This window comes from Plasmodium cynomolgi, chromosome 12, assembly GCF_000321355.1.
Source record: "Plasmodium cynomolgi strain B DNA, chromosome 12, whole genome shotgun sequence".
Classification (NCBI taxonomy): Eukaryota; Apicomplexa; class Aconoidasida; order Haemosporida; family Plasmodiidae; genus Plasmodium; species Plasmodium cynomolgi.
The window spans coordinates 1,792,967-1,819,952 of NC_020405.1; the positions used below are offsets into that span (position 1 = coordinate 1,792,967).

The 26,986-nt window shown below is 37.9% G+C and overlaps 9 protein-coding genes across 9 annotated transcripts; 4 read left to right on the forward strand and 5 right to left on the reverse strand.

Annotated features, from left to right (window-relative positions):
• Positions 1–135: 135 nt before the first annotated feature.
• Positions 136–2,598, reverse strand: PCYB_125090 (hypothetical protein; the record flags this gene model as incomplete). Its single annotated transcript, XM_004223842.1, has 2 exons — positions 136–1,979; positions 2,487–2,598. 2 exons carry the CDS (start codon positions 2,596–2,598, stop codon positions 136–138), a joined length of 1,956 nt encoding a protein of 651 aa, XP_004223890.1.
• Positions 2,599–3,771: 1,173 nt separating this feature from the next.
• PCYB_125100 (YL1 nuclear protein) lies at positions 3,772–5,820 on the forward strand (the record flags this gene model as incomplete). The annotated part of the gene is made up of 2 exons (XM_004223843.1): positions 3,772–4,899; positions 4,927–5,820. 2 exons carry the CDS (start codon positions 3,772–3,774, stop codon positions 5,818–5,820), a joined length of 2,022 nt encoding a protein of 673 aa, XP_004223891.1.
• Positions 5,821–7,988: 2,168 nt separating this feature from the next.
• PCYB_125110 (hypothetical protein) lies at positions 7,989–13,751 on the forward strand (the record flags this gene model as incomplete). The annotated part of the gene is made up of 16 exons (XM_004223844.1): positions 7,989–7,999; positions 8,132–8,174; positions 8,602–9,432; positions 9,530–9,997; positions 10,159–10,265; positions 10,506–10,688; positions 10,790–10,957; positions 11,126–11,219; positions 11,399–11,527; positions 11,670–11,786; positions 11,985–12,194; positions 12,344–12,412; positions 12,587–12,796; positions 13,047–13,166; positions 13,352–13,435; positions 13,569–13,751. The coding sequence occupies 16 exons, from the start codon at positions 7,989–7,991 to the stop codon at positions 13,749–13,751; spliced, it is 3,027 nt and encodes a 1,008-aa protein (XP_004223892.1).
• A 1,109-nt stretch (positions 13,752–14,860) lies between these two features.
• PCYB_125120 (hypothetical protein) lies at positions 14,861–15,205 on the forward strand (the record flags this gene model as incomplete). Its single annotated transcript, XM_004223845.1, has 2 exons — positions 14,861–14,990; positions 15,033–15,205. 2 exons carry the CDS (start codon positions 14,861–14,863, stop codon positions 15,203–15,205), a joined length of 303 nt encoding a protein of 100 aa, XP_004223893.1.
• Positions 15,206–16,088: 883 nt separating this feature from the next.
• PCYB_125130 (cyclin homologue) lies at positions 16,089–17,012 on the reverse strand (the record flags this gene model as incomplete). Its single annotated transcript, XM_004223846.1, has 2 exons — positions 16,089–16,696; positions 16,727–17,012. The coding sequence occupies 2 exons, from the start codon at positions 17,010–17,012 to the stop codon at positions 16,089–16,091; spliced, it is 894 nt and encodes a 297-aa protein (XP_004223894.1).
• A 667-nt stretch (positions 17,013–17,679) lies between these two features.
• On the forward strand, positions 17,680–18,750 carry PCYB_125140 (hypothetical protein; the record flags this gene model as incomplete). The annotated part of the gene is made up of 2 exons (XM_004223847.1): positions 17,680–18,210; positions 18,426–18,750. A coding segment is annotated over one exon (324 nt), but the record flags the coding sequence as incomplete, so codon positions are not given.
• Positions 18,751–19,104: 354 nt separating this feature from the next.
• PCYB_125150 (hypothetical protein) lies at positions 19,105–20,735 on the reverse strand (the record flags this gene model as incomplete). The annotated part of the gene is made up of 5 exons (XM_004223848.1): positions 19,105–19,363; positions 19,561–19,791; positions 19,978–20,087; positions 20,246–20,315; positions 20,472–20,735. 5 exons carry the CDS (start codon positions 20,733–20,735, stop codon positions 19,265–19,267), a joined length of 774 nt encoding a protein of 257 aa, XP_004223896.1. The 3' UTR covers positions 19,105–19,264.
• Positions 20,736–22,427: 1,692 nt separating this feature from the next.
• Positions 22,428–23,447, reverse strand: PCYB_125160 (hypothetical protein; the record flags this gene model as incomplete). Its single annotated transcript, XM_004223849.1, has 1 exon — positions 22,428–23,447. The coding sequence occupies one exon, from the start codon at positions 23,445–23,447 to the stop codon at positions 22,428–22,430; it is 1,020 nt and encodes a 339-aa protein (XP_004223897.1).
• A 1,440-nt stretch (positions 23,448–24,887) lies between these two features.
• On the reverse strand, positions 24,888–26,531 carry PCYB_125170 (DNA polymerase alpha subunit; the record flags this gene model as incomplete). The annotated part of the gene is made up of 2 exons (XM_004223850.1): positions 24,888–25,394; positions 25,419–26,531. The coding sequence occupies 2 exons, from the start codon at positions 26,529–26,531 to the stop codon at positions 24,888–24,890; spliced, it is 1,620 nt and encodes a 539-aa protein (XP_004223898.1).
• Between the last annotated feature and the right edge of the window lie 455 nt (positions 26,532–26,986).

The window sequence follows — 26,986 nt, forward strand, 5'->3', positions numbered from 1 at the left end:
GTTTGTCATTACAAACATGCGTGTTTTTTATGTTCACTTCGAATGCGCCTTCATGTGCGCATAGGTGTGCGTGGATATGCATGTACAGATATGTAACATAAACGGGCGAGGTGAAAAAACCAGCCATGCCATTCATTAGATAAACTTTGTTTTTGTTTGTGTATAATTGTTTAAGAGTCTCTCCCCCTCGATTAAATTATTATACGTTAGTAATGTAAAAACTAACTTATGAAAATTAATTTTGTTCAAATTCAAGTTAATGAATGAAAAGACAAAAAAATCGTCCAACTGGTCCACGTCCAGCTTGCCGTACGTCCTCTTGAGTATTCTTTTTAGAAACATCAGATCCGATTTGTTTTGCACGCCAATTATTTGCAGCCTCAGCAGTTTTTTGTAAATGCTGCGAATGACGTGCTCTCCTGTGGGGGCTCGCGTGCGATGGGCATCATTACTGCTTCGGTCTCTCTGGTCGCTCCGATCACCTCCGCTGCTTCCCCCACTTACATTGCTATCGTGGGTGCCCCTCCCCTTAAACGTTTTCAGCTCGTATAGCAGCGCCGACATGAGCGTTGTGTAAACTCCCTCATCGGTTAATGAAGCACTGCGCTTGACAGTGCCGTCTTTTCTTGTGGCAAACGTCACTTTCTCTGCGCCACCAACCGATCTGCAGTTGCGACGCTCAATCAGCAACAGTGTATTCATCAGCTTTATCACATTTTTCCCCCTACACACCGTAAATGATAAGAAATCAAAGCTCTTTATTTTTGCATAAAGAAAATCAAACACTAATGATTCGTAATTCAAGATGGTGTAGCTGTTTAAAATATTTATCGTAGTTATGCAAGAGAACCCGTGGAACTTTTCCTTTACAATTTCGCTGAAAAGTGCGAACAAATTTTTTTCTCTAAACCTATGTTTTGAAAATGTGTAAATAATATTCTCCAAATGGGATGGAGTGATGTTATATATATTTAAGTAACTTTTTGTGCCGGCCTTTCCATACGTACTATTCGACAGAATGTCTCTTTTTAGTTTTTTTAAGAGGAGCGTATTTTCCTCCTTTAAACAATAGTTATTGCATGCGCTTAAAATGTACGCTATGTTTTTGTTTGAAATATTTTTCATCTTATGAATCCGTTTGTACATTTCTGTGTAGAATGACAACACTTCGTTATCATCCCATTCGGTATCGAACATGTTGGAGCAGTGAATATATAACCTGACCAACCCATCGTCATGTAGGTGTTTTATTAAATTTTTTAATAAATGGATAAACGTCTTAGCAAAGCTCACGTAGTCGAAGCTCCTATGGTTGTTCAGCTCGTCATGCACTTCTTCGTCACCGGGGAAATTAAATTTGTTTGTCGCTATTATCTCACCGTGCGGAGCATTTATACCCACATGGGGATAATTGAAGGGGGAAATGCTCGATGTGGGCAAATTGCGCAGGTCTTCATTTATGCAGTGTGGGGAGTAGTCCACATTTTCTTTCCCCTCTGGATATTCTGATCCTTTTCTGATGGACCCCTTTTTGTGAAAATAAAAACTCTCTGCATCGTCTACACCCGTTATTTCCTCTAATTTGTCGCCAAATATGTTTAAGCTGTTCACGAAGTTGATATCATTTTGGTCATCAAATTTTTCTTTATCAGTGTCCTCATCATAGTTGCTGGTCATATATTCGTAGAACAATTTATGATGGTCTACATTTGGAAAAAATTTTTGCTCCTCCTCTTTGCGAATGTTCCCTTTTCCCTTCTCAAGGGGGAAGGCCAAAATGTGTTCCAAATGTGAAGTAGTTCCCCTTTTTAAAGTCTTAAAAAATTTGATTTGATTAAAAATCTTAACTAGTTGCAAAATTTTTAAAAAAAAAGTTTGATCATACTTCTCTTTTTTTTTTGTTACACGTTTGACAGGTGGAATATTTTGCAAGTACGTCTTAAATGTGTTTGTAAAATACTCGCCACAGTTTATTTCACCTTGATGTGAAAAAAAATCATTTAAAATGACGTTCAGCTGTATAAATATTTTTAGGAAGTGCGCGAAAAAATCCTTGTTCCCAGAAAATTTCCTTTTCTTTTTAAATATCTTGAATTTGTTGTTCGCATAAATTAGCAACGAATCTATGTCAAACATGTGAACATATTCATCGTAATGTTTGACGCTATTTATGTTGATGATTTTTTGTTTTTTTTTATTTTGTCCTGGTATTTTTTTTATTTTGTCAAGATAAACATTAAATAAGTTGTATTTTTTTAAGCTTTCCCTGATTCGTTTTTCTCTCACTTCTTCGCACGTGTCAATGTGGCTATACAGGTTTGTTTGCTGCTTTGTCTTTTCAGATAGGCTTCGACTCACAGTGCGTAAGGCGGCATCCTTTATATCTTTTTCGTGCTCCGCGCATGACGTCCCCTCTTCTTTTTCGCTTCCTATCGATGCGCTTTGTTGGTGACGCGTAATGGAGTAGTTTCTCTTCCCATTTTTACGAAGCAAAGCAGTGAGGGGATATTCCGCGGCGGCTCCTTTGCCTCTGCATAGACGGGCTATTACTAATTCTACGTAGGTCTTTCCACTTCTTTGCACATTTGCAATTCTCATAATGTACACATGTGCGGGGAAGGGTGCAGATAAATACGCATACGCAGTATACCTCTGATGTTATAATAATATACATATGTAACTTTTTCTTCTTTTCCAATGTATAGGACAAACTGTAGATGTTAAAATGGGAGTTCACCAAAAGGGGCGTGACAACCCCTACGGAAAAAACAAATGTCCTCGATTTCTTTTCATTCCTCGCTGAACCCTACTTTTTTCTCTTTCAGCACTGACAGTTATATACTCCTAATTTTATTAACTTGCGACTTGGGCATAATTCGGAAGTGCTTCTTTTTTTTTACGCTTTGTTCCCCTCTTGGTATAACACTTCTTCTTTTTTGCAACGTTGTTCCCATTTCTTTTTTATGTGCCCCGCTTGCGTTCAGTTCACTGCTTTATTGGCTAACCTTTGTGGTGTCACAGGATAGGGGAAGGGGGGGAAGCACAGCAGGCGTACATTAGAAAGGGAAATGCAAAAAAAAATAAAAAATGAAAAGCTAGGAAAAATAAGAAAAAGATTAGCAAAGAGAGGAAAAAATATAAAACTGTTTTTTTGAATAATAAATTGACGAACGAGCGCACAAAAACGACGAACACACATAGGACGCGCAGAGGGATATTTCAAAAGGGTACCGAAATAATAGATCATAATTGGCAATAAAAAAAAAAAAAGCCGAGAAAAAAATTGCCAATGTAAGGCTATTTTATTGTTCATTCTGAGCAAAAGGAAAAAAAAAAAAAACATTTTAAGAGAGAAAACAAAAGAAGGAAAAGAAAAAAAAAAAAATTGCTACACCATGAAAGTAATAGTCAACTAATCCACACTTATACAATTCTTCCATAACTTAAAGCGAAAACACATTTGTTCGCATATGTACGTGTGCCATATAGGGAACATAAAAATGAACAGTAAGTTAAACTATTATATGATTAAGGTGAACAAGAAACATATGCATAGGAACAGGTATCCAGGAATGAATCAATTAAGGAGTAAACGAACTGACATTCAGAGTTTAACAAAAAAAAGAGGGCTCATTTTTTTTAAATTACACAAATTTGTTTAGAGGCATGGTAATAAGAAATAAAATTTTGTATGAATTAAGGGAAGTTTCTAGACCCTCAGAGAGAAAAAAAAAAAAATTACAGTGACAAACTAGATATACGCGCTAACAAATGAGGACGAAAAAATCCGGTGGAAGTAAGAGAAGAAAAAAAGAGCAAGATGTAGGAGGCGAGTCGGACGAAAGCTTCATCGACAGTGTGGAGGAGGAGGAGCTGGCAGAAGCAGAAGGTGAAGAAGACGTGGTAGACGCGGAAGAGGAAGAAGACGGTGAAGAGGGGGACGAGGATGACGTGGAAGACGGAGAAGAAGACGAAGAAAAAGAAGAGGGCGAAGAGGAGGAAGAAAACGAAGAGGAGGAAGAAGACGAAGAAGATGAAGAGAACGAAGAGGAGGAAGAGGACGAAGACTACGAACTGAAAAATTACGGCATAGCACTTGAAATGCCTAAGCGAAAGAACAGAGGAAAAAACCTGAAAAAACTCATTGGGGAAGACTTAGAAAAAGATGAAAAATTCTGGAATGATAGCATTTGGGAGGAAGAAGAAGTAGATGAGGAGTACGTAAATTCGGAAGGGGAAGAAGAATACATAGATGTAACTGATTCCGATTTTGACGATGATGAGGATGAGGTGGATGATGATGACGAAGAAGAAGCTGAGAGAAATGAAAGGGAACTAGATGATGAAGAGGTAAAACGGAAAAAGAAAAAAATGTTTTCCTATTTAGAAAAATTAAAAAAACAAACGCATAATCGTGCATTAAGGCATAAGCTAATGAAGAAGGCGAAGCATTACGGGAGCAAAGTGCTTGGTGGGAAATATGGGGCTCCTCTCCACGGTGTGGAACACAAATCAGGAAAGAAAAAAAAGGGAGAGGGTCAGGAAGAAGCGGCAGAGGCGCTAAAAATGGAAGGGTTGGTGAAGAAACAAAAAAAAGTTGACAGCTCCTGTATGGTGTTGAATAGATCCACTAGAGACACAACAAGACAGAAAACGGAGCAAATACAAAAGCTCTCCGAATTGAGAAGAATTAAAAAGGAAAATCGTTTTAAAAAAATTTACGAAAATAAAAAAAAACAAAAAAGTATGCAAAGAGAAATGACAAGGGAGGAACGATTAGAAGAAGCAAAAATAACCGAGCAGTACAATTTGCAATCCCTGTTACAGTTACAAGCCTGGGAAGAAGAGAAAAAAAAATATATTGAAAATAAGAGAACTATTTATCATAGACCGAAAAATGTTTTTATTAGTTATTCCTATTCGAAGGATAAAACATTTCCATCGAGCGAAAATTTGAAATATGAACTCGATTCATATTATGTGCAAGACCCAGCACAAATGGCCAATGGCACTCTAACTGGAAGTTTCCTAAACCCCCCCTATAGTAATACAAGCATGGCGCAAAATTGCGTAAACTACGACAATGGTGTTGTAGAAAGTAATAGGGATGTGGACCAAGTTGATTCAGCATTCCGAGTAGGAGGCGCAATTGTTAAGGATGAAAATAGCGCGCTCAATGGGGAAGAAGTGCCTGATGATGTGAGCGATGGGAACATAAAAAGAAAAAAAAGTGAAAATGATCAGGTGTCAAAAGAAAGCGAAAACGATGGTGATGCGGATAGCAAAACAAAAATGGAGAAGTCAAAACCTATGCAACCGATCCAGTTGCACAATTTGGAAAACCTGGATAATCTGGATCAGTGCGAAGATTTACACATAGAATATTTAAACGAAAATGATGAAATAAATTTTGGAACGCACACAAAGGATAATAGCAAAACGGTAGATGATAATGTTACAAGGGTAATAAAAAAGAGAAAACAAATTAAAACGGACAGGGAGGAGAGACAAATATATATTGTCACCGATTCGAACGAGCTAAATGTGTACAGCAATTATAACAATTGTAAGGAATATCTGGAAGGAGTGAGAAATAAAAATAACCTATGTGCAATCACCAATTTGGAGGGCAAATATTTTGACCCCCTAACAAAAAAATATTATAATAATGCAGAAGCGTTTAAATTGCTACGATTTTATCATCACCAAAAGACGTATGACAATATCAACGAGCAGATATCAATGATGGTTGAACTTTTTACGAAAAAGTTAACAGAAATAGAGGAAAATACAAAAAATGGCGTGTTTGATAATGTTTAGGGGGGAAGGAAACACGCACATACGTCAGGTTAGTGCCTACTACCTGTTCAACCCCATCGTGCGATGTGTGAATCTGTCCTATGCATGGCGTTTTTCCAACTGTTCGCGCAAATCACTTGGTGTAGGTGTCCTTCACTCAAAAAAAAAAAAAGACGCATCGTAGGGTAAATGTGTAGTAATATGCGTCTCACTATATTTTTTGTGTTAATCAATTCGCCTTCGCGGTTTTATTTTGCTACTTTATTTTGCTGCTACAATTTGCCGTTTTTCTTGCCCTATTTCTTTTGGTTTTTTTTTTATACACTGATCAGTGAAAGGGGCGAGCCCCTCCCACATGCCCGTGGCGCATTGCCAGCCACGCGAGTCCCACATTTGCCTCAAAATGATGTGCACACATGTATACATACACAGCATGCATTTCCCCCGTCCTTCCGGTAGTTTCCTCCTATCAGCTTTAATTAATTAATTTTTTTTTTTTTTTTTTAGTATAGTAAAATTCCTTGCCGTGCCCAACAACATACGGCAACGACAAGTGAAAACTTCAACAAAAGCTGCGCACATAAAAATAACACAAAATGAAAAAAGCAAATTAAGTATTACGGAGAATGGGAGAACACGATATGTTGACCCCCGTCGTGCTTCCCAATTTTCGGTTCTTTCCAATGTTATGTTGAGAAGGTGGGAGTAAAAGGTGATGGTGCGGCGAAATGATCAAAGAAAAAGTAAAAAAAAATTCCCGAAAATGTATCAAATGGGGAAAATATGGAATATGCATTTTTTCGTGACACGCTTTTGTAAACATGAGTGCACGGAAAGAGTTGTCCGCTGGGTTAGCCATTTATCTCGTCCTACATTTGAAGAAAACCGCGCGCAAAGCGCAATCAACATGTTACCATCCTGTAATCATTGTGTAACGCGGCGCGCCAGGAAAAACTTAATTGGGCCCTCAAAAAATGGAGCAAATTTTATCAGCCCGAACCAGCGAGTGTGTGACAATAAAAATAACGAACATGCTGCAGCGAAACTCTGAACAAATATGATAAGACAATCAAAATGGCACCATGTTCATTTTTGTAAAATTGTTAAGATCACTCAGTGGCGCACTAATCGTTGTTATTAGCAAAACTGCTACATCGTTATTTTGTGTATAAAAAAGGAATTATGTGTTACTTATTATTTACCTTATCTTTCTCTGATTTTTTTTTTTTTCTTTTTTTTTTACATTGGCCATACAACTTGTCATTGTGCACCCCCTTGCCTACATCTTCTTCTGCCTGGAAGTGTGCGATCGGTTAAAAATAACAGGGCATATTTTTTACGTACAAATGTGTATCATATTTTTATTTGTGGCGATTGTCTGTTTTTCCCATTTGGCAACATGGTGTGGCAATGCTAAATGAGATTGCCAGTTAATACTGTCATACGTTTTGAATGGCTAAATTTACTGCTGTTGCGAAAAATTTCCGCTTGTGTCTGCCATTGCACTGCCTCCCAAATAGTTTTACAGACTGCAATTGCTACCCAATGGGAGTAATTAAAATTTAGAAATTCCTCTTCGAAAGGAAAAAAAAAATTGTAAAGCGATTAATAACGATATGTTAGCTATGTGTACGTGTATATATAGCAGGTAATTTCCGAAAAGGTAGTCCAATTTTTACCGTTTTTTTTTTTTTTTTTTTTTTACACCCTTTTTCACACCTTCCTCCTTGGGATAAAAAAATTCGAATGTGTACAAAAGAAAGGCAGCTGGAAAAAATAGAAACATGCATAATAGATAAAAAAAAAAAATTGTGTCAAATTGGGAAAAAGTGTGTCATACTATACATGCAAAACATTCATAACTGCAGCAAAATAGAGAAACGCCATTCCGTCATGCCGGAAATGCAAATAGCTAGAAGATGTTTCACTAGTGTGGCCACGTGCATTTAAAAAGACAGAATTGCTCCTTCCATTGATGCAACCACGTTATTACTTCGTAGCATCATTTTGCTGAATTGTTATTAAGCTATAGTTCACCTTTTTAGCAAGTTTGTAGGAAAAAAAAAAAAAAAAACATGAAAATTGTTACAATATTGCAAGGTAGACAATAAATGGTAACTGCATTTACAATTACAAGACAAATTCATTTTTAAGGTTAGATCAGCGAAATAGACCATATGAAAAATAAAATGACAATACAGTGAGATAGAGCAGAATGCGTGAACGATAGCAGAGCATAGCTTCCAAAGTGAATCTTCTACAGTACAAATTTAATGCATAAAATAGATGCTCATTTTATCACCCTTTTCCTTTTTCTCCCCTTTTGTGGCAGGACCCAGAACATGTTAAAGCTCCACCTCCTAATTTTGTTATGTGTTCGTTAGAAATGAAAAAAAAGGGAAAAAAAAAAGCGAGGGGAGAAAAAAAAAGAAAGCGAGGAGAGAAAAAAAAAAAAAGAAGAGAAGAGAAGGGGAAAAAAACTATTTTTATCGTAGCCCCTTTGAACAACGCTCAATCATGTTCGGGCGTTTGCGCATGCATGCCTCTATATGCGCCTACGAACTGCCAGTCTTTTTTCCAATGGAGGTTTCTCCCCTCTGCATGGAAAACTTGAGCGACATCTGCGCGTAGGAAGTCATACCACATAGAGTTATTTGTTCTGACTCCAATTGAGCATATAAGGAGAGACGCCCCCGTGTGCTACTCCCTTTCGCGGAAACGTTATTCGCACGATGTTACTTTCTACATGCTACATGTTTATTTCATCTGTTCGATTTTTCTCCCCCCGCTTTTGCCTTGCAGATTTCCGCCACGTATCCTCTATTCATTTTAAAAGAAGAAAACTTTGACCATATCTACAGCAACAAAAATGAAAGTATAAGGCAAAGGGATGCCTGCGATCGCGAATCGAGGAGCCGATTGCTGGGGGAAGACAACAATGAATTTTTTGATATCGGGAACCTGAAAAAGTTGTTATATTTTCAGTCCAACTTAGACCAAAGGATAAAGAAAAAACGGAGAGAAGAAAAGAAGTTCAGAAAATTATACAAGGCTGCAAAAGCGGACAATTTTGCTGAAACGAATAGGAATTCCCAAAAAGACACTCAACAGAATGGAGCCCCTCCTGGAGAAAAAGGACATGGTACGAAAGGTAAAAATGACACGAACAGTGCAGGTGAAACATATCAGGATGGGGCTGCCCAGAGAAAAGAAGACAACCCTGCAGATATGAATCAACAAACGCATGCTGCCGAACAAATGAAGAATGAAAAGGGAAGAAAAAAGGGAGAAATACAGGAAGCACCTCCCCTTCAGACAACAGTAAGCGGTCCAGCAGAAAAATTCATAAACAAACACGACCATGTAGATAACACGAAAAATATTGAGAAGGAACAGAAGGAGGGAAAAGTCAAACATGCTGATAATGCCCAACTGAGCAACGTCCTGCAGAGTGTGGAATTTTTGAAAAAGGTGCAATCGTTGAAGAGTTACTTCAGCTCCAGTGAATCGCAAAGCAGGTCTTCGGGTGTACCGCCTGGTGAGCAGAACAATTATGCAGATGCAGCCAAGATAAAAAATGAAAACGACCAAGTTGCACACCAGAGTGGAGATACAAACTACGGAACGAACAACGTGGAGGGAAATAACAAAATGGGGTCACCAATGTCTAAAGATAATGAAGAAAAAAAAAAATTATGCAGAGGAACCTTTTTATATGTTCCCGCAAAAGGATGCAGCAGAAAAATTCAACACACATTTGAGAAGAAACAAAATTAAAGAATTTTTTGAAGTAAACGACTTGGTAAAATATATGAAAAATTTGCTAGGAATAAAATCAAACATCCATGAAAAATTCGAGCATGAAAAGCTGATTGTAAAAAATTGTAACTATGAATCCTTTGGTCCAGAATTTTGCAGTGTTGATGAAGAAGCCAAGAAGATGTTATACAATTATGAGCATAAAAAAAATTGTGCCTTTCTCTTTATCATATTATTTACCCTATTTTTTAGCCTACTTATACAGAATATAGTCTACTACATAGAAAAGAGGGTTCGAAATTCCAAAGACCAATTCAGGAAGGACCTACTAAATACCGCTTTTAGGCAGATTTCGTTAATTACCATAATTAACCTCACCATATGGGGGATTCTGCAGTCGAACGTGGCGGAGGCGCTGGACGAAATCATTTTCAACGATGTAAGTGGGACACTTGGGGCAAATAGAAAATGCTCACATGTGGCTTATACCCACACATATGGTTGTATGTCCTCATCATAGTTCTTATCATGTGCGAAAATGTATAACCGAGGTGTGTGCTCGACTGGTAATGCTTCTTTTTTGCACCCCCTTCTTTTTAGATTCTACCGCGACAAAGAAATGTTGACGAAGTTTTGCACAATGTGGAACCCCTGCTGGAAACCATATTTGAGAAGATACTTTTCATCTCGATGAATTTTCTCATATGGTAATTTATGATCAAATAGGGAAGAGGGGGCCCCGCACATGGGAGTGTCGTCCCAACGTTGTCAAGCCGTTCCGTTGTTCCGTCCCTCCATTGTTCCGTCTCTCCATTGTTGCGTCAGTTCAACTTGGAGGACATAAGTAACTGTGTGAGAGTGCTCATATGGTTCCCCTCTTTTCCAGGCATTATTACTGCTTCAGTTCATGGAAAATATTCCTTTTTTTTGTTCCTCCCTTTTCGCAGCTACTCCCTATTTATAATTAACATACATTTTGTGACGAGGCGAATATTAAAATGGTTTTCCGAAGCAGACAATTGCGACATTTCGAACATAGTCAAGGAAATGAAAGAGGCCCGGAGGGGGTGCTTCAGGAATTTCTTCTTTTTCTTAAGATATGCAAGAAATTCTAAGTATTTAGCGCATCGGTAGGTTTCGGAAAGGGCGCGGCTAAGACGCGGCGAATTCCCCCCTTTCGTTACGCACTCTTTTTAACATTAGGGCCATTTCTCCCACCTCCCCCTTGCAGATACGATTTTTCCGAAAATGTCGATGCGATAAGCATTCCAGGATTAGACCCGAACGGATATTACTACTATGAGTACATGAGAGCTTGCTTATTGAAGTACAACGTCAAGTTAATAAAAATACCCAACGCCGTAATCCTATTTCTGGTGTTCGCGTGCATTTCTCTAAGGTACAGAATTGTTGAAATGGCAGAATCGGCCACGATGGAAAATGCACAACGAGTGTGTTAGCTGGAGATAGCGTGACTTTCGCGTTTGGTTCCTTATCACTTTACTTCCAACACATTTTGTTCCCTTTTCGTTCTACTTGTAACCCATTTTGTCCCCCTCTCGTGTAGGCCCTTTTTTAACATACGACTGAAGGCGGAGGTTATTTTTCTGAACTTCCTCTCCCTCATTTGCATCGTGGGCTTGCTCCTGATGTTCCTCTACGTAAGAGAAAAGTGAAGATCGCGCCTCAAGCGCGCAAAATAATATGCACCTAAATGTACGTAAGTACGTATGTGTGTGTATATATATATATATACAGCGCATGGCGACTGCTGCGAGTGGTCCTTCGCCGCGACGCCTATGCACACAGCGGGAAACAACCCTAATTTTCCATTTTGCAGCTGTACAAAATAGACAGAAAGTTACTGCCAAGGGACATTTCGAAGTACCTACTAAACAGATATCACATCGAAACGTGCGAGCAGAGCAAAAAGGACATCACTCCATACTACAAATTGTTGAAGCAGCAGGTGAAAAGGGAAAACGCGCACCACACACACACCCCTGACACAAATATATATGGGCGTATGTAAATTTAATGAATCACATCTTATAGTAATACATTTTCCATTATGCGCCTTTTTCCCTTTTTTTTTTTTTTCGAATGTTCAGTCTGTGTATCCCTCAGCAATAAACTACTTTCTGTACAAAACTACGTTCCCCAACAAGCATGAGCAGCTGTTTATTTTTTGGGGAAACGGCCCCCGCCTAATTAACTTTATCTTTCAAGTAAGGACACGGCGAGAGTGCAAGTGCCATCTTGCGTAGCAGAGATTCACATGTTGAGAAGTTTGAAATTAAGGGGAGTGGTGATATTATTCACGAGTGAAAATATTGCGCAGTTATTTGCGCACAATTTAGTGCTTTTCTACATGCCTGTATTACCCATCCGATGTGCATTTCCAATTTTTTATTACCACCCGTTAGACCCTATGCTTCTGCTTTCTAATCATCCTCTCCTGTTGGATATTTTTGCTACGAGTTGACAACATAACGTGGTTCCAACTGTACAGTTATGGGAGCTTGGCAATATGCGTGTGCATCTTCCTCTTCTTGATTATTCTCAAGTATATCATTTATTACAACATTATGATTAGCAAAACGGGGTATTTAATTGATACGAAGCTGCTGGAGAAGGTACGCGAGTTAAGAGACGGTGGGCACTCAGTCGACGCGAGGTGGACAAAGGATGGAAACAAGATGGAAACAAAATGGATACAAGATAGACACAAAATGCACGCACACACAACATGACATAATTTGTTTATTCCCCCTTTCTGCGGCAGGTGTGGGAATTCGAAAGATCGGACAACATAAAGAGAATATCGGAATTTATTGACGCCATAAAAATAAAGGTGCCCCTCTCATGCGCTGCGTTTTTGTTGATGTGCTACATCCATTTGTAGATTTGTTTTTTTTTTTTTTTTTTTTTATCGCAACTGCTGCGTTTTTTTACCCTTCCTATTTTGCTTCCCTGTGCTTGCTAACGTTTATGCGCTGTATTTTTTTTTCCCTCCCCCCATTTGTAGTCCACGTTACATGCCCTGAAAGAGGGTGGCGAAGTTTTCTGGAGGCAGCTCCTCATTAAATCAACCACAGTGCCGTCAAATATACAGGAGAAAATGTTTAGCATATGGGTTGGCTTGGATGAAGAGAACAGGGGAATTATAGACTCCGCGAAAATTCTTAAATTTTTAAAATCGCAAGGAATTAATCTGACTTCGGAGAGCGACATTAAGGTAACGCTGCCAATTGGGAGCGAAACAATATAAGCTTTAAAGTTGGGAGTTTCGATCGGGGCGCCAAGATGAAATAAAAATGGGTGCTCTTGCTGTGCTCAGTATAATATAGCACAACACAGCATAGCATGGGTTGCTGCATGAATTATGGCGCGAACAGCTATACCGTCTGTTATCCCATCCTCCTTCCCCCATTTGTGAGAATTGGCCATCACATTCCTTTTTTTTTTTTCATGCCTCCCCCTTGTAGGAATTCCTGGAAGTGTTCGACAGGAACAACAAAAATGGCCTAAACCAGGAAGAGTTTTTTGTCCTCATTATTATAGTCAAGCAAATTTTGGTTGAACTGTTGGATATTAACGCCGTTCAGGTAAGCAGAGCAAATTTGATCAAAAATTGGACAAAAAAAAAAAAAAAAATTGCGCATCGGGATAAATTATGTGCATCATCCTTGGAAACCATCATTACATTTGCGCAATGAGCTCACACCTTTGCCCACGAAAATGCACCCCTCCCTACTTAAACATTCGCCACCTGTTCCACTTCAACGCACAGTCCCTGTTCGAAGAAGTGTATGGAATCCCATGGAATTCGCTATCGTCCATTGATGCGAACAGCTTAAAAAGAATCTTAACAGAGGTAGGAAAGGAAGCGAGTTCTATCCTGTTTGAAAAATAAGCCTTTTAAATTGTTACATCTATCCGCATACTCCCCATGTCCATTCAACTGTAATGACAACCTTTTCTACCCCTTTCGGTGCTTTCCTTTATAGCTAAATTTGCAATGGCCACATGGAAAAATCCGCAATTTGATTGACTTTGTGTGCGAAAATAAGAAGACAAAATATGTCAGTGCAGAATATTTCATAAAGCAGCTGATCAACATCGAAGAAGTGACTTTGCAGCCCTTCCACGTAATGATATCTATGTGTGCTCTTCGCAGAATCTGCATATGACTCTACGGCTCCATGCACACTTGGGCTGCATATTTTACTCCTAATGTAAAAAATGTTGCGCATACAGGTAAAAGAAGTAAAATAAATTACCCCATTTTTATGCAAATGTTTTGCCCCTTTTTTTTTTCGTAGTCTTCCTCGGATACAAAGTAAAGATAAAGCTAAGGACGTAACACTACACGTGGTTTTTTTTGCTTATCTCCCAATTTGCCTCTTTTTGTTATAAAGTAGCAAAAAAAAAAAAAAAAAAAAATAATTGTGGGGATTACAAAAGTCAGTAGATTCAAAATGAACTAACTGGATCACCTGTTTGGTTAAATTGCACGATTTCTTTTTTTCACCATTTGAGGGGATTACTTAGTGATTTTGTTTACTTTTTTTTTTTTCCCCCCTATCCTACATAAGATAGGAAAAATGTGCACGTGAAAAATTCTGTAATTTTATTTTTCATTTTTTAGTTTTTATTTTTTAAATTTTGATAGGTATTTATGTATAGCTTTTTTTTTTTTTTTTCCTCTACATTGGTTATGACTATGTTCTGCAAAGCTTATTTTTTTATGCTTCGATTTAGATGTAATTAATCTTTTATTTTTGTGACGTATGCATTTCCGATGCGTACTTCTTAACTTCTTCTGCTCCAATTTTGTTACACTGCTTCCTCTTGTTGGCTAAACGATTTGATATCTTTTATATTTCCTTTGTACATCCACACTTCCTTCGTTCCATTCGCCCGAACGTGGAAAATTTAACTTCGCCTTTCAAACGGGTACGTTATATTTAAGTTCACGCATAAGCAATAGCTCTTTAATTTTACGCACGCACAACTTGCGGATAAAGTGAAATGAAATATGTGACATGACCCCACGTGGAAGGTGATCACAGTGATGCGCGGCGAAATGTACCTAGTGGCCACTCGCACGCACATACGTACAAACATACCGAGGCACAAACGTACAAACATACCGAAGCACATACGTGTATACGTACCTTCCCACCTTTCCAAGCCTGTGTGCATGCTTAATTACCTCCCGGTTGTCCCCCAGAGAAGTACACAGTAGGGGCTACAAATAAGCGCATACTACGATGACGAAAAAAGGAATAAAAAAAAAATGGTTTTGTACGAATCTTACATTGCCCTAAACAAACACATAAAAAAGGACGACGTGAAGAATTTAATGAAAAACTTCCACTTTATAGTAAACAAATACAATGGCAATATAATCAACATCAACGATTTGGGTTGGAGAAAATTCGCCTTCTGCATTAAGAAGCCCAAGGTAGGTACATTTCATTTTGGTAGATTTTACTGCATTACATTTTACTCGAACAGCAAAAGTATAAAAGACCTAAACGAATTTTTCCACAGCAACACGTTTATTTTAAGATTTTTAAACGTTAAAATGAAATACAGATCAAATTTTTTGGTTGCGCCGTTTTCGTACATTAATGAGTAGGAGTTCCGCGCTGGGCAGCCTCGGCGAGACTGCCGAATGGGGAAGAGACAGAAATGGTGGAACGGCAAGAAACTGTTAAGTGGAACAGCAAGAAAATGTTAAGTGGAACGGCTCCACTCGTTGCAGCGTTGTTTTTATGTGCCCTTTTCACTGCACTTGGGTCTATTTTTTCTCATTTTTCTCCCATTTTTTCCGCGCGTCTTTTCCCATTTTTTGTCTTTTTCTTAAAAATTGAACAAAAAAATGTAGCAACGAAATGTGGCCACGGTGCACGCGAAACTTAGCAAAATGAAGGCACGGAAATGCCCACAGGTATGAAACTAAAAATGAAGAAAAGGAACTGACTGGACTTTGCAAATATGCAGTATTTAAAAGAAAAGGAAAACATGAAAGCGTTCCCTTTTACAAATGGGATTATGTCACTTGGATGTGCGAAGCTCTGTACCTTTCCAGGGGTCCCCCTTGCAACTGAGTCAAAGCGTCGCACTGGTCTGTGCATCTCTGCTGCACTGCTGCCCTGTGCTTTCCCGTACTGTTGCATATGGACACACACATTTCAGCAAAAATGGAACAGCATACCCTCCGTAATTAAGAAGAAATGCAGGCACGGACTAGGCACGAATTTTCCCATTACTCGCAAAAAAGAGGCTCATCAGGCGAATTATAGCGTTGCAATGTAAGATCATCATTCTCGGAAGGCGGGAGGATCCTCTCCAAATGTGTGTTTCGTAGATGACCACTTTGCTATGTGTACGTTTTTTTTTTCCCCTTTTTTTTCCCTTTTTTTCCCTTTTTTTTCCCCCTTTTTTTGCTTCCCCCTTTTGACGTATCTACTTCGTATCAACCCTTTTGGCGGCCTCACTTCGCGCATAATCTTCGCTGTTTAACTTTTTCTTCTTCGATTTTTTGCTACTTTTTTTTTTAAAATTTCGTAAATATCAATACACATGTCCAATGTTTCTCCGATCTGTCTAGTTGTGTTCTCATCGTCAAAGGTGTTCCTCAAATCGAGGTGGTCCTTATACCTTACATGGAGCTCATCAATTTTGTTTTTCAATTTTTGAAAAAGAATTTGATTATTGTTGGTAATAAATTCTAGAATAAACTTATCAGCATTAACTATGTTGAAATTAATTTTTATATTATTTACAAAGCAGTACAATGCTATTTGTGCAGGTGTATAAGTAAATGTAATGGCAAAACTTTCGATAATTTTTAAGCAGTCCTGTACTGTGTTGACGTAAATTTGATTGCAAATATTTTCAAATGAATTTTGTATTTCGTTATCTTTGTTTATATATTTATTTATATAATTTAAAAACTTACTTTTTAAGTAATAGATACTTTCTTTTGTGTACAAAAAATTGATTTCAAAATCTAGCGATGAACAAACGACATTTTCATGTTCAAGTACTTTGTCCAAATTAATGTCAATGTCGTTAAAAAAATCGTTCATTTTGTATAATCGTCCATATCCTTCCAACTTTATAGCTAATATTATGCACGTGAAAATTAAAATACGTGGGTCATATTCCAATATAATTTCTTTTAAGTAAAATCTGTTGTACAGCACAATTGCGCATTCCACTATTTGTGGCTTGAGTCTTTTTATTTCGCAAAAGTGCGTCAGTTGGTAACAGAAGTAAAGCTTCGTTTTTTCAATTTCGGCATATTTCGGGATGCTCACATTGTGATCTTTAAATTTCTCCTTAAAATCGTTGTACTTTTTTAGGCATATTTCGTCTACCTCTTTTTTGCTTTTGAAGATCCATTTGGTCATGTGCGAAGTGTCCTCTGGGTAATTCATGTTTTGTTATTTTACTTCCATTTGTGCTTGGGGTGATGGGTGTTGGCAGCCCCGCAGGGGCTATCAACGAGCAATGGACCCAGACAGGATGGCAATGAGGGACCACTCAACAGCAGCGACAACAGCGACAACAGCGACGGTTAACCAAAAAGCGGTCAACGAAAAATGGCCAACCGAAAAAAATACCACTTAAATGGAGCAAGTCAGCACGCAACGGTACAAAATTTGTCAATTTAACTTACAAAAAGGGGATGCTCCAATATACGCGCGCACGTTTGCGCCAATTTGTGCCCGTCGACATTTGCTCACGCGTTTGCTTAAATTTTACGAATGCCCTGGATGCACAGACGAAGAGGGATCATTTGGCATAGGATATGTTTTAAAAAATGTAACCGAAGCAGTTCTTTGCATTCACTTGCCTCTTGTTTTTTTGTACAGGCATTCCGCGTTGCATCGCACAACGTTATCTTCACATTTTGCTAATTATTACCATTCATTTTTCCCTTTTCGATTTCTCCTTTTCGGTTCACACTTCACCCCATTTTGTGCACAGTCCAAGTGACAGGCAAGGGGGGATAGAAAAAAAAAAAAAAAAAAAAAAGAGGCTGTGCACGTTCCAACATATAGCCACAGAAGGGTACGAAATTTCAAATTCGTAATTTCAAAAGTGGCAGTTTTTTGCCAGAATACGTGTCAAACTATTTAAGGTATACATAATTTTTTTTATTTTATTTTTACTAACACGCCATTATATACATGTACATAACGAACAATTGCATTCTGTGTTTCCATTCTCTGGTCATTTTCCTCTCAGTCTGTGCAAAAAGTTATGTAGCCTATTTTTTGAAGCAGCGTGTTTAATTTTGTGGTCAATTATCCCCACTGTACGCGCACATGCGTTAAGTACACTCGCACAGGTATGTGCAGCAGTGGACACTTTTGCAACTTCAAGAGATCTGCCTCCAACAACCAGTACCACCACCCCCCTTTGATATTTCGAAAGGCCAGTAGAAAGAACGCGCAAAATTAGAGGAACCCTGGGCACCGTGTAGCTGCAAGAAAGATAACATATACTACTTTGATAGCCCCCCTACACGCCAAAATGATTGTAAAAAAAAACAAGAAAACGTTAACGCAGTATACGTGGCTCGCCCTTTTAATAGTCCCAAGCATGTACTTTAAGAATTTACTTTTTGACGTAATGCCAAATGAATGAGTACACATGTGAGCGTATGCCTCTTCATGTGGGTGCTTGCTGGAGAGCATTGCAAAACGCACATAAGAGCTCTTTTTCGTGCTGCTTTATACGCGTACTTGACGGCGATATTCCCATGTCTGTGTCCTCGCACCCCCCCATTTTTTCTATTTAACCAGTAACGCTTTTCCTGTTTGTTCTCTTCCCTTCCTCTTCAGAATTATTTTAGCCTAAAATTTGACAAATGCAAAAAAAAGATGTACAGCATAAATCCGGTTAACCACATGTCTTTGCCAAACAGCGATGCCGATTTTATGAGTGACTATATTTTTCCCGACAATGTTCGCTAGTGCGAAATGGAAAGTATCAGAAGACTTTTTTGAAGCCCCATTTTTTTTTATCGCAAATGTGGATGATATTCCCGACCAAGAAGCCACGCCAGTCAACAAAAACGAAATGCAACGTGTGTTGGGGCGTGTTTCACAACGCGTGCAATGGGAGGAGAATTGTCTCTACATGCAAAAGCGGCCTCCACCATATCTGAGAATGAAGAGGCCAAAAAAAAGGGGCAGCAGTGATTTGCACACATATTTCGCGCATTTTGCGCTTTCCTTTTTTCTCCCTCGCTTGAGCGCTGATCCAAAGCGTTCGTTGCAAAATTTTTCAGTTTGTTAATTTTACTTTGTTGAAACATGCTGTTTTACAGTTATGAATCGAATTTGTACCATTCCGTGAATGACCAAAAAATTTTTTCGTTCATATTATATGCACACATGAATATCACACACTGGAGTTTCCTCGACGCGAAACATACACCTATGCCCATAAACAAAGGTGCATGTCTCATCTCAATTCGATGAAAGTAAGAGTCGGTTGCTTACACAATGTTAAAAAATAAAAAAAAAAAAAATTTATCACGTTGCAATTACAAAAGGGAATTAAAAATGAATAAGAAAAAAAAAAAAAAAAATGGAGGGAAAATTACGATGTTAATTTAGCTATCATACAGATGTAACATATACTACACATATGCAATTTATTTTTACAAGCTTAATTCTCAGAGGTAATTTTTTAATGTTTGCAGTTGGGTCATTTTACTTGCCTTAACTTTGCGTATGATAAATTGCGGAATCAAAGAGGACGTGTCAAGTTCGATCTGGGGAAAGGGGTTGTGGTCATGTGGGGGGCAAATGAAGAGGGCAAGACAAACCAACGCGAAGGTTATAATGCTATCTCATTTTTGTCAACGCGGGCACACACTACGGTATGCACATTCGTTCATGATATGTAAAATGGAGAAGCGCAATTTGTTTCCAAAAAGGGCGAACGTGTATTACTCTTTTCACAACTTACCGAAGATATGTAGGTAAAATTCAGGTGGTCCTCTTCCCTCTTTATATAATATCCAGACACATTAACAAACATTTTTCGTAACGAGGCGTTTTTAATTTGTTCGTCACATTCGATGTCCAGTGAAAGGGTGTTGGCACTACTGACTAACGGGTTTGTGAACGTGCTTTGATTTTTCTTTTGATCGTCAACGTTTACCGAGGCGCACGAAATTAGGTAGGTGTCATTGTCTATCTGCGGGGGTACGGGTTGGAGCAACGCAGGTACGAGAGGCATACATGTAGGAGGGCACACATTTGGGTATACAATTTTGGCGCCAAATTTCCGGTGTATACATCTTTCGCTGCGTTGACGCACTGCTGCTCATGCGCACCAACACGGCTGGGAAAAACTGCATGAAGAAAAAACTCTTTTCCTTACTTTTTTTTTGTGCACAAGAATGTAAAAGTATCTTCCCTCGTTTCCTAGTGTGCCCCTATAGCTCTGTTGCAGTAGGATTAGGTCTTTATTATACACGCGCAGGATTTTGCCTAGTTTGGTGTGCATTTTAAAGCGGGGGGGAGGATGAGGTTCAAATTTACGCAAATGAAGAAAAAAAAAAAAATAAATAAATAAGGTCATGCAAACAAAATAAAAAGTTGCACAGCGCGAATGGGCATTCCAATGTGCAGATTTGTTTTCCCCTAACCTTCTATAAAATACGGGTCAAATTTTTTGGCTCCATTTTCGTCCCATATTAATTCTATTAACCTTTCGAGCTGCATGGGGAGAAATTTCAGTTATGCCTTTGTTATTCAAATCTGCGTGGAGCATTTTGTGGCGACACGAGCTGGTGGCACGTCTCGTGACACTCAAAAATTTTATATAAGATTTGTTCGGTGCATATAGTCTTTGCAAATTTGCTTGCTCCATACCTTGGTGGCGTCGTGGAAGACAAGGGTCAGTTTTCCTACGTCTACGTTGTTAACTTTTTTAAAATACAAGTGGGACTCCTGGTCCAGGGAAGTATATTTGTAGTACTCCTCATCGTTCACGGCAAAATCGTACAAAACTTTATCCGTCTCCTCAATAATTTCATTTACTTTTTTAATTTCTTGAGGGTTGTTACAAAACAAATGTTTCATATTATTAATTCTTTCGTCAACTCCTCCTCCATTAGTTACTCCATCCCTATTCATTTTAAAGAATAATCACATTTCGCATTTGATTGTGCGTGTGTAGAAGTGGCACGCTTCCCTCACGCTATCACTCATATGTATGTGTATAAATAGGCGTACGCAAACGTGTGTACAGGTATACTTACATGTCTGCAAGAATGCATGTGTGCGCATGTGGGTCCGTAGGCACAGGGGCGTGTGATAATTGTGTGACCTTCGCACACAACAATGCTACAAAAAAAAATGCTCTAAAATATCGTCTCTGAAGTGCCATTGAAATGTGAATACGCTAAAAATAAAAAAAATTGTCGAAATGGGTATGTGCTAAAAAAAAAAAAAAAAGAGGGGAAAATAAATATGAATAAAAAAACGCTCAAACAAAAAATTTGGTAGAAATAAAATATTTTTTAAATGATAAAAATACAATGGAGCGGCGATGATTTAATCTATGGGATGCCAAAACATTCCAGATTTATTGTAATCATGGCCCTCTTGACAAATGCGCTTTTAAGTGAAATCTGCTCACATAACGCTCAGCACAAATGAGTGAGTGAAAAGGAGTGTTTCAAATGAGGGTTTGTAATTTGTCAAATTTTTTTTTTTTTCTTCTTCTTCTTCTTCTTCTTATGAATATATATATACATTTTATTTCTTTGAAAACACTTGCTGCTGAAAATTTCTTCCTTTTTAAATTAAGTAACTATCCGTATACCTTCAGTGCATGGCAATTATAAAATAGGGCACCTTATTTTTTTTTTTTTATTTGTACATTTAGTGAGAATGATTATATTGCTTTACATTTTATGTACATTCTTGTATAAACGGGTTTACTATTTGCGGGGTGCAAAACTGAAAAAAAACTATTGCTGTGATTGTGCCATATGCACGCAAAAGGATAAATTGAATAAACATAATAAAACATTGTGTCACTAGCGAGATGAAGATCACATCGCAGTAATTTTCATTTTGCGAATTTGTTTAAAATAATTGGGAGATAAATTTTTTCTACTTTTGGGTTAGAAATGTTTAGTAAAAAAACCTCCTAAAAATTGCTTTGAATGGTTCACCTTTTTTTTTTTTTTTTTTTTTTTAATTTAAGTACGCACAGCGCGAACATGCGGGAAGCACTAGGTACCTGTGCGGAAGTATGTTTACTGTGTGTTTATACCTCCTTGCGCCATTGGGGCGAACGAAAGGGATGTATAAAGCGGAAAAGGCAAAAATGGCTAGCATGGCAACGGCACATATTGCCTTATACGGCTTGAATCATTCGCGGGATTTTAACTATTTTCTCTTACGTGTTTTTTTTTTGTGTGCGGTGTAAAGTGGCCTCATTTTCCCGCCACGGGGTTTAGTACAGAGGGTAGCTAAATAAACACGCCAAAAAAGGGAAAGCGAACATGTGTGCATATTTACTCACATATACGTACATATGCGTACGGTAGGGTAGGTTCTGATGAACACATTTTTAGCCATTTGATGTATATTACTTTTTCATCGTGAGACGAATTGTGACAAAACAAAAAAAAAAAAAAAAACGGGAACCCCCGCCTTGAAAATAAATACTCATGAAAGGCACTGCTAAGAAGGGATCTTTCACCCGAAGTGACACAAATGGTGTATAACCTTGTTTGCGAAGTAAAAGCCTTACGAAAAATGCAGCGCAAAATGGGGGAAAACCCCGCACACCCAAAAAAAAAAAAAAAAGAAGAGTCACTTTTTATTTATAATCCTTTCAATATTCGGAGTTGCAACAAGTTTATTGTCACAGTTTCCGAGAAAAATAAATTCCGAGTTTTCCTTTATGTAGCAAGCGATTTCTTGCGAAAAAGTGCACTCCGATCCTTCATCCACATCAAACACGATATCGTTAATTTTCATTTTAATTTTTTTATTTTTGTAAATAATTAGCTTTGCAAATTTACCATTGGGTAGTATGTTTACATTGCTGAGTTCGTATGCGCTGTTGTTCGTTTTCTGGATTATTTTTTTTCCCTTTTTTATTTCCATTTTTTCCTTTTCTTCCGTCTTGCAACCCGTCTGTTGCCGCCCTTGCTCGTTTGTTACGTTGTCTTTATTTTCATTTTGTTCCTCGTTTCGAAGAAGAGCGGGTAGCATATTGGGCAGCTGGATGTAGAAAAAGAACCGTTCCTTATTGAGGAACAGTTTTCGAATTTTTTTTTGCTTCTCATTACTTGTAAAAAATGGCAAGGTTAGTGGCAAAAAGTGAGCATCGGAGGAGGTAGTCTTCTTATTGTAGAAGATATTTTTACTTATGTTGTTTAATTCGTAAATATCTATGGACGTTTTTTTCTTTTGAGGAGATTCCATAACATGATCATCATTCTTTGCCTTTAAGTATTCCAAATTTAGTAAATTTAAATTGTTACTGCTTATCTTTTTTTCTATTCCATGGGGAGGAAAAGCTTTATTAATTTTGTTGCCATTAAAATTATTATCATTTTTTTTTTTTTCATTTTGTAAATCAAAGTTAATCGTTTTCTTTATTAACTCTTGAATACTTTTGTCATTTAAGCTATCATCTAATTTGTCGACTTGTTCCGTTTTTATTTTATTTTCATTTTTTAAATTGTCAATATTTGGGACAAATTTTTTTAAGGCACTCTGTTTACTATTGCTCACCCCATTTTTAAGTAAATTCGATTTGTTACGCAGTGTGTTGTTGATACTTCTCCTCAAGCTGTATTCATCTTGGTTGTGTCTATTATTCATTATTCGTTGCTTCGTGAATGGGAATTGAATAGAGTGACACAGGGGTCGGTGTTTGTGTGTAGAATTATATGTGAACTTTGCTGCTGTTTTTTTTCCTCTAGGGGATTTTATTTGCATAGGTAGGTACACAGTTTTATCGCCTTGCACGCAGCTGCCAGATGCGGGGGTACATGTGTATGCGCGCTCCTGCTTATGTTACGAGTGACGTACTAACTTATCCCCCTGCAATGCGTAATACATGAGAGATGAAAATGCGCTTATCGGTTTGCGTTCATTGGGTGAGGACCAAAATGCCAGTGACCTCTTACTGCGCAACTGTGGTGCTGAATCTGAGTTTAATGAATGTGACTCCACAGGACTGCATTTTTTTTTCCGAGACCCCCCTGTTGCGTTAACCTTCGTTATAGTAAATTAAAATCTATCGTTTTGCAAAGATAAAGGAAAACATTACTGAATTTTTTCAAAAAAAAGAAGAAAAAAAAATTGGCTACAATTAATTCATTTCGGCTCCTTTTATTTACATCATTTTTTCTTATGTAACGTACTTGGTATTTTTCTTCACTTCATTCTTTCCACATTTTTCCCCTTCTTTGCATCCTCTTCTTCTACTTTTGAATTCAAAAATTGGAGAAGATATGGAACGAATGGACGAAACGGCGAATGTCCAGGGAAGGGGGTACTCTCAACTCGTGAAAAAATGGAAGCGCACAGGAATAAAAAAAAAGGCCTTTCTTTATGCCTTCCTTTATGCCCTCCTTTATGCCCTCTTTTTTTTGCAACACTTTTTTGTTAATTGTTCATTTTAACATCTTGCAGCTTTGCTCCAATTTGAAGTATCCTTAAATTGGGAGATACGAACCGACACGTTTCGTTCAAATATTGTGTTCGCGTTTAAAATGGTAGAGAAGGAAAAACGGAATGGGAAAAATTAAAGAGGGGTTGGAAAAAAAAAAAAAAAGCAACATACTACTATAAAAGAACATAATATGCATTTTTATATTTACGTAAATTTGATAGCGTGCTATGCCAAGGGGCAGTTAAAAAAAACACTATAAAGCATAAGCGCCATTGGGGTGGGGAGTTTTAAAAAGCGTAACAATGGTGACTTAAGGTTCGGGAAAAAGGAGCCTAACGAGTTTTGGATACAAAATGTGAAGCCCCACGTTTATATTTTACAGGATGTACTTTGCACAATGTGTCGTGTACATATTTCTGCGCATGGTTGTAAACGCTCTTGTTAAGGCAAAAAAAACGTGGGGAAGTAAAAAAAAATAAAATATATGAACTCTGCCCTGATCGGCTTCCCCCCTTTTTTCCCCCCAAAATAAGGGAGTTGTGATCCATTTGGTAAAGGCACCCCTACTGGGGGCCCGCCTAAATCATTTGTGCATCCCGTCTGTATCTCAATAGGGGCACTTCCTATAGGCTACTCCCTCCGTGTCACTCGTTCTGTGTCACCTTATTGTTGCGGATGAAGACATTTTCCAGGATGACCCTTTTTGACAACTCCTGGGACTCCGCCGGTGGATGGATATAAATGTTCGAAAAGAAATTACACGGCTGCGCGTTGCTGAGATCGATGGAGTATGGACAGATAAACAATTTCTTATGTATCTCCTTAACGTAGGACTTTTCTTTTGTGTAGGAAGGGAAGAGGAACATATCTGGCAGCCTGTTCGGATGGAACAGTAAATTTTTAAACTTGGTTATTTCAATGTTAAATTCGGAGGGGTAGGATGGGAAGAAAGAAAGTTGCCTTAATATCTGCTCGAACAAGTAAAACGCCTTCATTTCACTTGGTCTGCACAATAAATTTTTACTCAAGTTATAAATGACATCGCATGATGTTAAGGCAATCTTTAATTCGTTTATATAAATATAAGATGGGTTTGATAAAAAGTGAACATTCGATAAGTTGGCATAACTATTTTCGTAAAAAAAGGGAGGCTGCGGCAGAGGGTACACATTAACCGAATCATATATCGATGGGATAATAAAAAAATGTGTTTTTTCTAGGAGCTCACTTTTTGCCAACTTGATAATTTTTTTAAAAATATTTTCATAAATGACGTTGATATCTCCTATTTTTTGAATTGTCTCACTGAAATTACGAATGTATAGGAAGGGTCCAAAAATTAAAACAACATGTGGTAATTTTTCGTTCACGATTTTTAAAAAATTGTCCAAATTATCACTGTATTCATTGTCTGCGTATACGTACCCATTGCAAACCATTATGTGTATATTATCATCATTGTACAATTGTAGGACTTTATTCTGGTCGCTTTTTTCTTCTTCACATTTGTTATCCTCTTCAATTTCGTTGCCATTAAAATGTTTTAACAAAAATGCGGTGTTCTCCAATTTTATATTTAAATGAGTAGGCAATCCAGCGTAAATATTGCTCACGTAATATTTGATACTGTACTGGTTTATTTCTTTCTTTCCCTTGATGGCTAAAATTTGCCCCAAAAAACAACATATATTTTTTATATGATTTAAATTTAGCAGTTGCGCCTTGTCTCCGTTATTCAAATTTAAATCGCCCTCCAAAATGATGTTCGATTCACTTATGTTAATTTCGCTGTCTGTATAAATGCGTCCGAAAATATAGCATTCTTCTTCATTCATATTTAGTATGGGACTCACGTCAATATTTAAGTTGACTTTTTTGGAGTACATCAAAAAGAGCTCCAAAAATAAGGATAATTTTTTGTTTATATTTTCAGATATGACACTTGTATCTAGTCCTAAAAATTGGTAATTCTCATCGATGCTGTTAACTGACTTGACGTAGCAATGATATTTATTGTTGCAATTTATTCCTGCCTTTTCCGACAGCTCGCTGTTGTACTGCTTTACGTACTCATAGTCGTATATTATGTTGTCCTTTAAAAAGTTTTCATTTTTGAACAATTTTTTGTTGTATTCCTCCAAATAATCTTCAAATAATTTGTGAAAATTTCCTTTGTGTTTATTTCTCTCCACATAATCGAAGACATCCTTCAGGTCGTCACTCAAGCTGTTATCCGTGTAGTACGTCTCCAGGAAGAGTTTCACGTCTGCTTGTTTTATCTCCTTCATCCTTCGGATTCTATTTTTGTGTGCGTCGCGCTGGAGGGCACGCAGGCTTGGAGCAATGGTACGTCCGTATGGTCACCACGGTGTTGGGTTGATGGGGGGTTAACACGTTCGTGTGTGTTGGTACCTATCCACGTCTACGCCAAAAGGCGCAATTTCGAACGCAGCCACAGTTGAGAACAAATCGCTATTTGCCAAAGGCGCACGGCTAACAATGTTCCAAAAGGTTAATAATCCCTCCCCCAAAGGCATGCACTCGTGTTCCCTTTTCATTCCTTGGCAGGGGGCAGCTGTGCTGTGCTTTCTGTGCTTTCATCCATAAAGGTTCCTCACTTGGGTGAGGGCTTCACGCGCGATTGCGTACGTGCATATGTTTAAGTGTACGTGCGTTTGCAAGGTGCTGGCTCGCGATGTACATGTTATATACATATGCATATTTTTTTTTTTTTTTTTTTTTG